General features: G+C 41.9%; 1 protein-coding gene across 1 annotated transcript in view; it reads left to right on the top strand.

Moving 5' to 3' along the window:
- LOC112244989 (V-set and transmembrane domain-containing protein 2-like protein) overlaps positions 1-12,925 on the top strand; it is a 33,084-nt gene extending 20,159 nt beyond the window's left edge. The window contains exons 2-4 of the mRNA XM_024412911.2: positions 4,719-4,885; positions 6,436-6,480; positions 11,139-12,925. Coding sequence (XP_024268679.1) covers positions 4,719-4,885; positions 6,436-6,480; positions 11,139-11,534 — 608 coding nt within the window. The 3' untranslated portion in view covers positions 11,535-12,925. The remainder of the gene's footprint in view (positions 1-4,718; positions 4,886-6,435; positions 6,481-11,138) is intronic.
- Positions 12,926-15,843: the final 2,918 nt, after the last annotated feature.

Below are 15,843 nucleotides of genomic sequence, written 5' to 3' on the forward strand. Positions count from 1 at the left end.
TAATGGCAATGTCCGCTTTAGGTATAATACCAGTAGCCGCTTGTAGACTCTAACACAGTTCCACCGCCAAAACAACCGCTATGCAGATGTTGGCTAAAGTGAATCTGATTGAATAGAGCCCTTAGGCTGCTGCTCCTCCACTTCCCACCATGTAATGCTGAATCAATGCAAAGTGTGTTTTGTGTCTGGCAAATGAAAAATACAAAGGGGTTTGATCAATTTACAAGTGAGATATGACTGAGGGCTTGTAGCTTTCCGGAGTGGGAGACATTGTGTTCTCGGTGTGCACATTTAGTCCAGATATTTAGAGAGGCTATTAAACTAAGACTTGGGAGCGGTGGATTACAAAGAATGTTAGATAGAAATTTGAAGAAGAAATGGAATTTCTTTATTGCCTCTATGCAATGTCCTCCGGTATCCTAGTGGAGATTGAATAGGCCTACCACCTGGGAGCTAACGATAAGCTAGCAGGAGCACCGGACTTTCAGCACCATGGCCAGCTCCTGCTCTCTGTGTCTCACATTGAATGCAGTTCTCTCTCTCATTCTCTCAGTTCTGTCTCTCATGAATACTCAAGGTTGATGTGATTTTTGAGGGTAGTGTTTTCTAAGAAGCACCAATTATGTTCCAGCACTTCCCTGTGGAAAGTGTACTATTGGAGGCATTGCTAGAGTTTGATATTGTGCTACCCATCTGAGTTTTTTGTGACTTTTTGGAGGTTACTCCTAGAACACAATGGTTTGCCATGCTGACTCCGTTGTCTGCCGAGGAAAGACACTTTCACCAGTGTTAGACAGATTTCAAACAGTGTGAGCAGCAGTACACCAGTGGGGTTGTGTGGTTGCTTCCTCTGAGCCCCCGTCACCATGAAGGGGATTAGCTACAAATTAAAAATGTGTTTTAAGAGAGTGTTTAAGAGGATTTGGGCCCAGTTAATAGGCAGATGTGCTGCGATCAGAAAAACTGATGTCTTCATTCTGCTAAAGCTAGTTTACCCATGTGGGGGATTTTAGCCCGTGTTATACATGGAGAGGAGCCAGCTCAGCCCAGGCAGCTTCCCCGCTCTCCTCCCACCCAGGCAGATGTCTGGAAGGAGGCCCATATCTAGCTCCACTTCCATGTGAATTACAGTGGGAAACAGAAGATGTTCTTACTTCAGAATGTGCTACGCTCTTTTGACATTCAGTAGGTTAGCTGATATCCACGTGGGCAAGAGTAAACATTTAATGCAGGCTTATATCCCCGGGGCCACAAATGTGTAAAATGTATGCGCGCGTGACTGTAGGTCGCTTTGGATAAAAGTGTGTGTTAAATGGCATATATTTAGAGGTTCACAACAAAGCTGTGAAAACACTGTTATTGTCTGAATTCTTATTCACTTTTTTTCTTAACATGGTCAAATGACTCAAGCATAGACTGGTAACTTGTTTTCTAATTTGGCACACAGAAAAGAGTAAGACCTAGAGGCCATGAGTAACTTGGTCAAAAATAATGGCACCAATTGGCCTATAAGGGGCACTGTTATAAGGGGTCTCACATATACAGTACGTCGCCCTGTTGAAACTTTGTGTGCATGATGAACATGAAATTTGCCCATAAGGATTTCCCTCCTAGGACATTTTTGAAAACCTTTGAAAAACATGTTCTAATGAAACCTATGTCCAAATACATCTGTTAACTTAGTTTGAGAAACGCTAAGGGATTGGTTAAAGCTAGAATTCTTCATTGAAACAATAACAAAGGGTCACCCCAACTTTTATTTTGGTTTTAACAAAGCTGTGGGAGGGGCCTGGGGAAATGTAACCACTCTCAAATTCATAGACAGAGCTAGCGATGATGACCCTCCATGATTATAGTTTTAACCATCTGTTGAGGCTATACAGTGTTCGTTTACATTTACTTATTTTACTAACATTGGAGTTAAACGTTTATATTTTTGATTCTGATGGGGTACGACAGTTGAACTAAGCTCATGTGGCAAGTTATAAGAATCAATGGTTATATATAATTCATTAAGTCCAAAAATGTATCTAAGGGTTCTAGTTTTAAGAGATGGCTGAGTTATTGACGAATCAGGAAATCTGATTTTGCGTGTCTATTTACGTCTTTTGTACATCCACTCCACAATGAACTATGAACTTAAAACGTTTGGGGGTCATCATATACATTACCATGATGAACCATGTTAAGTTTGGCATATCTTAAAAAATAAGGAAACTATTAACAATTCACTTTTTTGACTATGTACACTACCGTTCAAAAGTTTGGGGTCACTTAGAAATGTCCTTGTTTTTGAAAGAAAAGCACATCTTCTGTCCATTTAAAATAACATCAAATTGATCAGAAATACAGTGTAGACATTGTTAATGTTGTAAATGACTATTGTAGCTGGAAACGGCAGATTTTTTATGGAATATCTACATAGGCGTACAGAGGCCCATTATCAGCAACCATCACTCCTGTGTTCCAATGGCACGTTGTGTTAGCTAATCCAAGTTTATCATTTTAAAAGGCTAATTGATCATCAGAAAACCCTTTTGCAATGTTAGCAGAGCTGAAAACTGTTGTCTTGATTAAAGAAGCAATACAACTGGCCTTCTTAGACTAGTTGAGTATCTGGAGCATCAGCATTTGTGGGTTCGATTACAGGCTCAAAATGGCCAGAAACAAAGAACTTTCAACTGAAACTCATGTCTATTCTTGTTCTGAGAAATGAAGGCTATTCCATGTGAGAAATTCCCAAGAAATTGAAGATCTCGTTCAATGCTGTGTACTACTCCCTTCACAGAACAGCGCAAACTGGCACTAACCAGAATAGAAAGAGGAGTGGGAGGCCCCGGTGCACAACCGAGCACATTAGAATATGAAATATCATGAAAATAACACTAATCCATTAATCAAATTGAACCCAGAATTGATATATACTGAACAACAATTTCAAAGATTTCACTGAGTTACAGTTCATATGAGGAAATCAGTCAACTGAAATAAAATCATTAGGCCCTAATCTATGGATTCCACATGACTGGAAATACAGATATGCATCTGTTGGTCACAGATACCTTAAAAACAATGGGCTCACAATGGGTCTCAGGATCTCATCATAGTATTTTTGTGCATTCAATTTGCCATGGATAAAATTGTGCAATTGTATTTGTTGTCCGTAGCTAATGGCTGCCCATACCATAATCCCACCATGGGACACTCTGTTCACAACTTTGACATCAGCAAACCCCTCGCCGACACAAAGCCATACATATGGTCTGCGGTTGTGAGGCCGGTTGGATATAGTGCCAAATTCTCTAAAACGACATTGGTAGAGAAATTAACATTCAATTCTCTGGCAACAGCTCTGGTGGACATTCCTACAGTAAGCATGCCAATTGCACACTCCCTCAAAACTTGAGACATCTGCGGCATTGTGGTGTTTGACAAAAATACACATTTTAGAGTGGCGTTCAGCACAAGGTGCACCTGTGTAATTATCACGCTGTTTAATCAGCTTCTTGATATGCCACACCCATCTGAGTTTTTTGTGACTTTGGATTATCTTGGCGATGGAGAAATGCTCACTAACAGGGATGTAACCAAATTTGTGCACAAAATTTTAAAGAATATTTTTGTGCATATGGAACATTTCTGGGATCTTTTATTTCAGCTCATGGAACATGGGACCAACACTTTACATGTTGCGTTTATATTTTTGTTCAGTATATAAACTCAATACATTAAGTGATGACTTTAAGAATGATTACCTGCTGCATTCAAACCAACCTAGAGCACTAGACTAAACTTCACTTGTGTCATGCTTGTGGTATTGAGATAAACATTGTAAAGCTTTCACTGATTGCACATAAATTAAGATAGTTCATACATGATAGTCCTTGCTTTGTTATCCAACTGATCTTGTGTTCTTTCTGTTGTCCTGTGAACCCCGTCCATTGCTGCTTGCAGCTGTATTATTACATTATATTATTATGACAGGCTATGTAAACTGCATTATTATTGCACTGCATATTTACACTGTGTGTTTGAACACATTCACAACTATCTCAGCGTTTGTTTAGTAAGCACTCCATCACAGATTGAGTGTGGTTTTATGCTGGAGAGAGATACACCCAAGTCCTCTTTAGTTTGCCAGTCCTTCCGCAAGGCTGAACTAATCAGTTATGACATTGCTTATCAGAACTACTTTTGAGAATATACCAAAGCTGTCTGTTATAGTTCAAAGCTATATCTTAACTGAAAAACCAAAACAATAGTATTGCTTCTTTAACAGCAACAAGGGAGAACTGTTTTGACAGTAATGCCTTCTTTAGATTACATGCAGAGTGGTAATATTAATACCAACACTTTTTATTACAAACATTGAATAATTACGCTAACTAAATAGCAAGCCAGGTGAGCACAATGAGATTCATCAAAATAGAATGGTTTTATCTAGTAAATGAGGATTTATGATTTAAATTCCTCATAGTTGCTTAGAAACACAAGTCTTTATGGATTGTGTTCCTTAAAGAGTTGTATTTGCAGAATGCCTATAGCACGGAAATACAATTTCTTTATGCACACTATTACTAGGGTTTACTCAACATTCTATTTGAGACTTTTACAATCACAGTGTATTATCACTGTAAATCAAAGAGCAAAACAGCGATATTGTCTTCAGAGAGGACTGGGTCATCTTTTTCATAGCCAACTGCTTTTTCTCCATACAGCTGTGTTCACAGAGGTTCCCCATGACATCACAGCACAGAGTGGCCAGGACGTGGAGATGGCGTGCTCCTTCCGGGGGGCAGGCCCCTCCTACTCCCTGGAGATCCAGTGGTGGTACATCAGAAACCACAGAGACTGGACAGAGAAACAGCCCTGGACCACCAATCAGGTAGCTAGACTGGTATTTGGTATTTTATTAGGATCCCCATTAGCTGTTGCAAAAGCAGCAGCTACTCTTCCTGGGGTCCACTAGAAACATGAAACATGACATAATATAGAACATTAATAGACAAGAACAGCTCAAGGACGGAAATACATCAACTTCTTTTTAAAGGCACACGTAGCCTACATATCAATACATACACACAAACTATCTGGGTCAAATAGGGGAGAGGCGTTGTGAGGTATTGCTTTTCTTTTTTTTTAACCAGATTTGCTGTTTGTTTTTTTAGCAAAATGAGATGGAATGGAGTTCCATGCAATAATGTCTCTATATAATACTGTACGCTTTCTTGATTTTGTTCTGGATTTGGGGGCTGTGAAATGACCCCTGGTGGCATGTCTGGTGGGGTAAGTGTGTGTGTCGGAGCTGTGTGGAAGTTGACAATGCAAACAATTTGGGATTTTCAACACATTAAGAGACTGCTCGCTCTCTGTCACTGCTTAGAGAATGTTGCTGAGGAGGTGTTCTGTGATCAGTGATCACAGGGATGCGGCAGAGCATGGATAGTTGTGGAACAGTCTTCCTATTCTCCTTCATTGCGAATCACAATGTAAATAGCAAATAGCAGTAAGTAGTGTAGGATATGCACACAAACTCCTTTACTCAGTCTCAATCTTTAGTTTGCCATCGTGCACAGCTATACAGGTCAAAATCAGGACCAACTAATAAAGTACACAGATCTAAACTGAGTGAGGTGAGCAGCACGTAACAAACCACACATGAATCACTGCAGTAGGCAGAAATAGCAGCAGGTTCCCCAGAGGCACAAGAACAGAAGAGGAGGCTGAGGAAATATTTCATCAGGAGGACTACCTGAGCTGGGCAAAGCAGAGCAGGTTTTCCATAAGGACGTGACGTTTTCCAGGCCTCCTGCTGTCTTTCGACACTTTTTAATTGGAAAAGGGAGAAATGTAAAGAAACTTCCTCTCACCTCACTCAGATTCATTATTCATGACGTGCCCCTGGAGGACTGGCTGTTACACCATGCCTCCCTTGCTGGAGCGTGGGCCAGGTGGTGCTACTGGCCTAGAATACTGTACAGTCTGTGTTGTAATGTAGTCAGGCCTACACTCTTTTCCTGGATGAACCATGTCTACAGGATAATATATTGGTTCCTCTCAGGTTGAAATGTATTGCATACTTTTTTTGGTTTTGAATTCATATTATAAATGTGAGTTATGCTACGAATGTGGAGATGAGTACCTTGGAGGGAAACACAGGTTTCACTTCTAGATCTATTGCTCTGAATAGAGTGGTGATTCTCCGCATACAGTATGCAGACTATGCACAGAGGAACACTGGGTTTATGTCATTTTGAGCCCAGCTGTACCTTTTTGATGCAATTACCTGTAAAGTGAGCATTATTAGGCCCATTGTTCTGCTCTGATCAAATGACCTGGAAGTGGACTCATTGATGTAAGGCATTTTTACCCAATGAAGAAAATGTTATAAAAGTATGTCTAATGTTTCTCATTCTTTGAAATATTTTCCTACAGGTTGTACCCCAGGATGAGATGTCAAAGGATGCTACCAAAATAAGTGTGAGTCTTTACTGCATTATATGTTATATCTCCTACCTGTCTGGTGTCTCTTTTACACCTTTGTTCGTCTTGTTGGTCATTTAGTGTCCAATAGAGGCCTCATTACCAAAATTATACAATAAGTGGTAGGGTTAGGGGGAAAACAAATTCCCTGTCTTATGTCAGTTAGGACCACCACTTTATTTTAAGAATGTGAATTGTCAGAATAATAATAGAGCTAATTATTTATTTCAGATGTAATTTCTTTCATCACATTCCCAGTGGGTCAGAAGTTTACATACACTCAATTAGTATTTGGTTGAATTGCTTTTAAATTGTTTAACTTGAGTCAAAATTTTTGGGTAGCCTTCCACAAGCTTCCCACAATAAGTTGGATGAATTTGGGCCCATTCCTCCTAGAAGAAGCTGGTGTAACTGAGTCAGGTTTGTAGGCCTCCTTGCTCGCACACACTTTTTCAGTTCTGCCCACACATTTTTCTATAGGATTGAGGTATGGGCTTTGTGATGGCCACTCCAATACCTTGACTTTGTTGTCCTTAAGCCATTTTGCCACAACTTTGGAAGTATGCTTGGGGTCATTGTCTATTTGGAAGACCATTTGCGACCAAGCTTAAACTTCCTGACTGATGTCTTGAGATGTTGCTTCAATATATCGACATCCTTTTCCATGCTCATGATGCCATCTCTTTTGTGAAGTGCACAGTCCCTCCTGCAGCAAAGCACCCCCACAACATGATGCTGCCACCCCCGTGCTTCACGATTGGGATGGTGTTCTTCGGCTTGCAAGTTTTCCCCCTTTTCCTCCAAACATAACGATGGTCATTATGGCCAAAAAGTTATATTTTTGTTTCATCAGACCAGAGGACATTTCTCCAAGAACTATGATCTTTGTCCCCATGTGCAGTTGCAAACTGTAGTCTGACTTTTTTATGGAGGTTTTGGAGCAGTGGCTTCTTCCTTGCTGAGCGGCCTTTCAGGTTATGTCGATATAGGACTCGTTTTACTGTGGATATAGATACTTTTGTACCTGTTTCCTCCAGCATCTTCACAAGGTCCTTTGCTGTTGTTCTGGGATTGATTTGCACTTTTCGCACCAAAGTACATTCATCTCCAGGAGACAGTATGATGGCTGCGTGGTCCCATGGTGTTTATACTTGCGTACTATTGTTTGTACAGATAAACGTAATACCTTCAGGCATTTGGAAATTGCTCGCAAGATGAACCAGACTTGTGGAGGTATACCATTTTCTTCTGAGGTCTTGGGGGATTGGAAAATATGCAGACAATTACATTGATGAAGCCACAATCTATCTGCAATATTAAAGCTGATCTACTCCCTAAATAAAATAAACAAAATTTTAAAAAGTAATCAATAAATATTGCAATTTCTTGGAAGCTGATTGTCAGTACACTTGCTTCTGCTACAGTTGTGTGTTTCAGATCTATAGGAAAGTGCAGTAAGGTCTTCTTTTCTTCTCTCAGTAAAGCATGAATAGGCCAAACTTTACAAGTGCTGTCTTTACAAGTGCTGTCTTTACAAGTGCGATCTGCTGTCTTAATTTAAAAAAAGAGAGACTGCGTGCTCCCTGCTGAAGAATGATTAGAGAGTCAACGGATCTTTTGATAGCTCATCTGGCGTGGCGTAGTTCCTTGTTGCCACCAGGCTGACTGAGGGTAATGATTTGTTAACAGCTAGTTCTGTGCTCGAACAGCAGCTATTTATCTTGCTGTGTGTGGAGGAGTATAAACCAGGTTCTCCCTCTACTCCATTGTCTCCAGGAAAAGATTAAGCCTATCTCTGATCTGATGTTTCCTCCCTGGTTCAATTCCCTATTGGCTGGCTAGCTGCTGCTGACTAACTATAATGAAACCACCAGCTGTGGTGTGGAAGAGGATGCCACTGGGCCATCGCTCAGCTGGTAAAACGGTGTCATGAGTTCCAGCCCAGAGTCATCAGTTCCAGCAGACATGGATGCATGTTTCATGTTTCCCCACAAGTATAGCTAATGGCATCAACCAGACTGAAAACACCAATCAGCTTTTCGGCACCTTGTATATGGTCTTAAGAGTTTAAATATTTTCATGTTCTATTGACGCTATGAGATTATACTAAACCATGCAGGCCTACAGTGGTTTGCGAATGTTTTCACCCCCTTGGCATTTTTCCTATTTTGTTGCCTTACAACTTGGAATTAAAATCGATTTTATTGGGGGGTGGGGGTTGTATCAATTGATTTACACAACATGCCTACCACTTTGAAGATGCTAAATATTTTTTATTTGAAACAAACAAGAAATAAGACAGAAAAAACTAAAAACTTGAGCGTGCATAACTATTCACCCCCCAAAGTCAATACTTTGTAGAGACACCTTTTGCAGCAATTACCCCAAGAGACTTGCAGCTGTATGTCTCTATAAGCTTGGCACATCTAGCCACTGGGATTTTTGCCCATTCTTCAAGGCAAAACTGCTCCAGCTCCTTCAAGTTTGATGGGTTCCGCTGGTGTACAGAAATCTTTAAGTCATCCCACAGATTCTCAATTGGATCGAGGTCTGGGCTTTGACTAGGCCATTCCAAGATATTTAAACCACTCGAGTGTTGCTTTAGCAGTATGCTTAGGGTCATTGTCCTGCTGGAAGGTGAATCTCTGTCCCAGTCTCAAATCTCTGGAAGACTGAAACAGGTTTCCCTCAAGAATTTCCATAATTTCCCCAACATCCCCACAGCATGATGCTGCCACCACCATAATGATGTTCTCGTGGTGATGAGAGGTGTTAGGTTTGCGCCAGACATAGCGTTTTTCTTGATGCCCAAAAAGCAAAATGTTTGTCTAATCTGACCAGAGTACCTTCTTTCATATGTTTGGGGAGTCTCCCACATGCCTTTTGGCGAACACCAAACATGTTTGCTGTTTTTGCTGTTTTTGCTGTTTTTCTTTAAGCAATGGCTTTTTTCTGGCCATTCTTCCGTAAAGTCCAGCTCTGTGGAGTGTGCAGCTTAAAGTGGTCCCATAGACAGATCTCCATTGTGGATCTTTGCAGCTCCTTCGGGGTTATCTTTGGTCTCTGTTGCCTCTCTGATTAATGCCCTCCTTGCCTGGTCCATGAGTTTTGGTTGGCGGCCCTCTCTTGGCAGGTTTGTTGTGGTGCCATATTCTTTCAATTTTTTAATAATGGATTTTTTGGTGCTCCGTGGGATGTTCAAAGTTTTGGATATTTTTTTATAACCCAACCCTGATCTGTATTTCTCCATAACTTTGTCCCTGACCTGTTTGGAGAGCTCCTTGGTCTTCATGGTGCCCCTTGCTTAGTGGTGTTGCAGATTCTGGGGCCTTTCGAACAGGTGTATGTATGTATATATATATATATATATGAGATCATGTGACACTTAGATTGAGATCATACAGGACTTTATTTAACTAATTATGTGACTTCTGAAGGTAATTGGTTGCACCAGAATTTATTTATGGGCTTCACAGCAAAAGGAGTTTTTAGAATGATTTTTTTAGAATTTTTAAAACAAGTTATGTTTTAAATTTCATTTTACCAATTTGGACTATTTTGTGTCTGTCCATTACATGAAATCCAAATAAAAATACAGTTAAATTACAGGTTTTAATGCAAAATAGGAAAAACGCCAAGGGGGATGAATACTTTTGCAAGGCACTGTACTAACTATAGTCCTAAAATAGTATTTTGGTCTGTTTTATTTGTCTTAAGGTTGAATGTGATTGAGTGATTTTCTCTGTAAGCCTAGAGGACTCTGGACTGATAATAGAGATAGACAGCCACAGACAAATCATCAGCCTTTGGTACACTACCTGAATGGGAGGAAGCTAATAAAGACAACTGGATTTATATCCTGGTGCATCACAACCAATGACATTCCCACAGCATGTGATCACTTTGTGTTATCTAAGATCTGACACCATAAAATATATTTTCCACAGCCTTTTATAAGCCACTGAACTATTACATCCTTACCCAGTAAAGGCATGTTCTGTATGTACAGCATGCAGGGCACAGCATCTCCTCATTTGTTCAAGGAAGCAAATGGAACAGCTGTTGGCAACATGGAAACAAAGGGACTGGCGCCTATAATAGGACATTGTTCTGAGTGTGTGTGTGTGTGTGTGTACATGCCTCCTCACATGCCCACTCAATCTGTTTGGTTGCCAGACAGCTTTATTGAGCGCAGGGGCCGGGTGGCTGGACTCTACTGGGCTCGGTGGGGCTGCCAGCAGTACAGGGCTTGGGGAGGCGGGGGCAGCTGCTCTGTAAGTGTTGCACTGTGGCGCATCTGTGGTAACGCAGCCAGCATTTCATTACAGAGCTGTCTGCCAGCCTCATCCGGACCAGTCAGCCTGGCTCATCCACACACACAGAGGATGCAGGGACAGAGAAGGGGGTGATGGTGGTGATGCACAAGGAAGTTTATTGTTTTTTGGAGCAAATTGAATAACAACAGATACAGACAGTATTTTCAGATCTGAATGAGAAATTCAGCTGGAGGACAAATTAGGGTTGAGTTATCGTGATGTGAGGATTTCTAGTTTTTGTTTGTAATAGATAGGGTATACAGTGTCATGGAACAAAATGTATAATTTAACTCTTGGATGTCGACCAATGAAATATCATTTTGTTGGTCTGTTTTGCAGGTGGTGAAGGTTGCCGGGAGCAACATCTCCCACAAGCTTTGTCTGTCCAGCGTGAAGCCGTCTGACGAGGGCACATACGAGTGCCGCGTGATCGACTTCAGCGACACCGACAGCAACGCCCGCCACCACAAGGTGAGGGCCTACCTGCAGGTGGAGTCAGAGAGAAACCAGAACCCGAAGCTGCGCCACCATGGAGAAAACTTCCAACCCCAGGACACCAAGGGACTGGCGAGCAGCAGGCACCAGCCGGAGCATGGCAAGCACTCGCCAGCAGCCCACCACAGCCACCACAAACCAACAGGCACTGGCAAGGAGCTGAGGAAGAGGTCTGCGGAGACTGGCAGCGCTACTGACTGTACTGACAGCTGTCCTCTACACCTCACAGCTCACCCATAGCCTCCTCTGCCTGTTTGGTCTGGCCTCAGCCCCACACCCCGGGTGGGTAGTTCCAGTCCCGGAGGGCCGCAGCGCAATGTACCCAGACCTCTGATTCATCCCAGCTGATTGCTCACCCACCCCTACCACTGCTCCAGACACCAAAGGGACTATATTTCAGTGCCACCTCAGTCCTATATCTCTGACCTCTGCCCTCACACTGTCCCATCAAAAACATCCCAAGTCCTCTTCCAGGCCAAACTCTCTCCCACCCCTTCTCTTTATCACAACCCTCTAGATCAGGGGTGGGCAACTTTGATGGGGATGGGGACCACAAAAAATCTGAACTCATCCTGAGCGGCCACAGTGTGTGCACCCACATCCATACCCACACATGCAGTCAGAGCCGGCCCTAGTGTTTTTCACCCTAAGCTACATTTTGTTGGGGGGGCCCCCACCCTGCGAGCAAAACATTTTAGCATCCCCCACTTTTAACAATTGAGAGAATTTTTGGTTTGTTTTAGAGTTACTTTCCTGCAATTCTACACATTTAGCCATGGGGTGTAGAAAAGATTTTACCATTTTAAAACACATTTTATGCAATTTTACTCATTTAGCCATGGGGTGGAGACATATTAGCCGTGTTTAAGCTAATTTCCTGCAATTCTACACATTGTGTTCTGACTTATGCCATGTTAATATGTCTGAGTGAGAGTGACGACAAAACAAAAAAAAATTGATGGGGGGCCATGATTACTATGTTTAGATTGCTGGCTAGACTAATTTACTAATCTAAAAATGTGTAGCTAATTGAGTGAGTTTCAGTGACTGACATAAGATAAAGACGGCTGATGCACAACTTAACTCTCAACAGTCAATTCCCCCTAATTAGTTCCTATTTATTTCAATAAATTGTTTTGGGTTTGATCTGCCAGTTGCCCATCCCTGCTCTAGATTGTCTACACTGTACATGTTACTGTATATAATGATAAAAAGTGCATGTTTAACATGTTTTCTTACAAACTTTTTCAATCGCCTAAGAGGATGTATAAGCTGGAAGGGTTACTTGTTGCTTTATTCATTTGGGTTTGTTTTCTGAGCAGTTCATTCGCCGTTTCTCCATGTGAAATCCAGAGTTCAGATAAGTCCAGATTTCCATCCAACCAGAGCTGGATGGAAACCAATGTTTATAAAGTAAAACCTGTTCATTGTGTTTTGTGCTTTCCCAACAGATAATGTGGCTGTGAGAAAGACCTGATGGATAATGGAATTGTTTCTTGCTCTAACCTTTGCTTTGATGTTTTGTAAGAAATTATTGTAAAAATGTTGTACATTTTAGAATGTCTTCTAGGATGTTGGTCTCGCACTAAATGTATGCCTTTATCAAATTAAATAAAGTGTACATGAACCTATCTATTGTGACTTGAATGTGATCTGCCTTCAGAATATTTAATAATTCAGTACCTGTAATATGTAAGCCCTTGAGACGATGATAGATCGAAAATGTTTGTACTACATTCCTGAAAAGTCGACGTCTGACCTTGCTATCATTTATATGCGACCACACACTGATTTGTATGCTGCAAAGACATAATTATCAAAATTCAGAATACTCCATCACAGTTACCTCATAAGGCAGTCGCACATTCTCTCGCCAGTCTCCTTCCTCACGCCCATGTATCCTGAGCAGCAATCAACACATTCGGTCTTACAGTATGTCATTTCCTCAGAACTGTATTATCTATCCATTGGTGTGCCAAGCAGTGCCTGCCTAATCAGTCAAGCCATGCTTGTGTCAGATGATTAACAGAATATAACCTGGTTTTAGGGGATAGCGCATTATCCTATCCCTGGCTGTGTTTTTATGGGCTGCCAGACAGGCCCTCCATGGTTGATGAGTAATGACGCTATTGTCAGCATTGTCAGCTGGATAAATAGCAAAGTACAGAGGAGATAAAGCGCTCCCTCGCCAACGCAAAACACGTGGCAACCCTGTTCCCATTTCCCCGGCCCACACATTCATTATGATGTCAGAGATTCTTCCAGACCCCTCAGTCTAAACAAGACTTGACAAACAAGCCCGGGCTGTAACCTACACTTGAACCCTCAGGGGAGTTAAAGTTGTAGCATGATTTTGAATACAACTTGCAATCAGGCATTTGTGCAGCAAGTAGCAGATCTATTCTGTGTGAATCATTGGGAGGTTTGTGTGGAATGACCATGACGTCTGGTTATTAAAGGTGGAATGGAACCAAGATGTGAATTTGAAGCTGGAATGGAAGGCAAAATGAAAGCTCTGCCATTCTACTTGTGGTGGAAAAGGTCAAATATGACATCGATTGCTATATCTACTTGTATGAAAGGCTAAGCAGTTACAATGGTCAGGCATTTCAAAAATATATTATAATAAAGACTTAATTACTACTTTAACATTCAAAATTACTGGCCTTTAGTCCACATTGGAATATGTACACCTTTACCCAACACTTGCACAGAATCAGCACAACATTTGCCACACAGAATCATATAGAATATCATTGTATGCTGTAGCGTTAGGATTTCCCATGAAAAATAGCCCCAGACCATTATTCCTCCTCCACCAAACTTTACCGTTGGCACTACGCATTGGGGCAGGTAGCGTTCTCCTGGCATCCGCCATAAGATTTGTCCTTCGGCCTGCCAGATGGTGAAGTGTGATTCATCACTCCAGAGAACGCTATTCCACTGCTCCAGAGTCCAATGGCAGTGAGCTTTACACCACTCAGGCCAATGCTTGGCATTGCACATGGTGATCTTAGACTTGTGTGAGGCTGCTAGGTCATGGAAACCCATTTCATGAAGCTTCCGATGAACAGTTCTTGTGCTGACATTGCTTCAAGAGGCAGTTTGGAACTCTGTAGTGAGTGTTGCAACCGAGGACAGATGACTTTTACACGCTACGCGCTTCAGCACTCCTGTTCTGTGACCTTGTGTGGCCGCCCACTTCGTGGCTGAGCCGTTGTTGCTCCAATATGTTTCTACTTCACAATAACAGCACTTACAGTTGACTGGGGAAGCTCTAGCGGGGCATACATTTGACAAACTGACTTGTTGGAAAGATGGCATTCTATGAAAGTCACTGTGCCCTTCAATAAGGCCATTCTACTGCCAATGTTTGTCTATGGAGATTGCATGGCTGTGTGCTCAACTTTATACACCTGTCAGCATTTGACTTGAAATAGTCAAATCCACACATTTGAGGGTGTGTCCACATATTTTTGTATATATAGTGTAAGACAAGGCCTTGTAATATATTCTACTTCTAGATGTATTATTGCTTTACACGTATACCTGAGACATGCCTCTTGCAGTTTGGGTGGCTGTCTGCAACCGGCATCCAGCATCCAGGTCTGAGTCCCCTGCAAATACAACACATATACCAGAAGGAAAACCAAGGAAAAAAAATGGGGAAAAAATTGGAGTGTGTTGAGTAGAAACTGCTGAAATCCCCTGGGAATTTCACAGCAGCCTGTCTCCATCCCTAGATTTCACACATCCACTCCCCACTCTCAGTACCTTTCATAGTCATGGCAACTTCATCACTTTGTAGTAGTAGCCCCCACCCCACAGACACATATTCCCTAAGCTCCTAACTGGGCCACCATTCAAACATCATTTCAAAATAAGTCTTATCGCATCTTCCTCAAGGTCTTTAGCGACGCTTTGCTTATTTGGCAATTCAACCCACACGGTTGAAAAACAAGCCTGAATACATTGGTGCATATTTCAAAAGGTAAAGGGGATTATTTCAGAATTAATTTTATCCTGTATCCCTATCCCTTCTGTCTCATGTGGAAACAGGAGGGAAACACAGCAAAATACTGAGGGAGAGTCCAGCCCAGGAGTTTCTCTATGGGGTAAATAAAGCTAAAAGCATATCACATTAGGAGAATATGTTTCTCTGTGGCCTGGCTAGTAATTGCCTTTCTGGAGACGTTTCAGCGGTGAGGTGGAGCCGATGTTTACCAGTGTGTTCTTGTACTGCTTCTGCAGCCTCTGTCTCTCGATGTCTCAACTTCAGCCTACCCAGCTGTATTCCTCTGGGGCTGATGAGGAAATAGGCAGCATCTTCAAGCACCAAGGAAGACCATGTATCGACTCAGCTAGTTGAAGTGTATCCAAACTGATCTACTGTTGAAAACCAGTGGGTATCATGGTGGCTCTGCCTTGTGTGTGTCTCCATTTCCCTTGACTAAGGCAGCATCGATGTCTTTTTCACTTAGGAGCTCTGTTGGGGACATTTACATGCACATACACCATTCAATGCAGTCTATCAGACACACACTTTGTA

Source organism: Oncorhynchus tshawytscha, linkage group LG16, assembly GCF_018296145.1.
Source record: "Oncorhynchus tshawytscha isolate Ot180627B linkage group LG16, Otsh_v2.0, whole genome shotgun sequence".
NCBI classification, from domain to species: domain Eukaryota; kingdom Metazoa; phylum Chordata; class Actinopteri; order Salmoniformes; family Salmonidae; genus Oncorhynchus; species Oncorhynchus tshawytscha.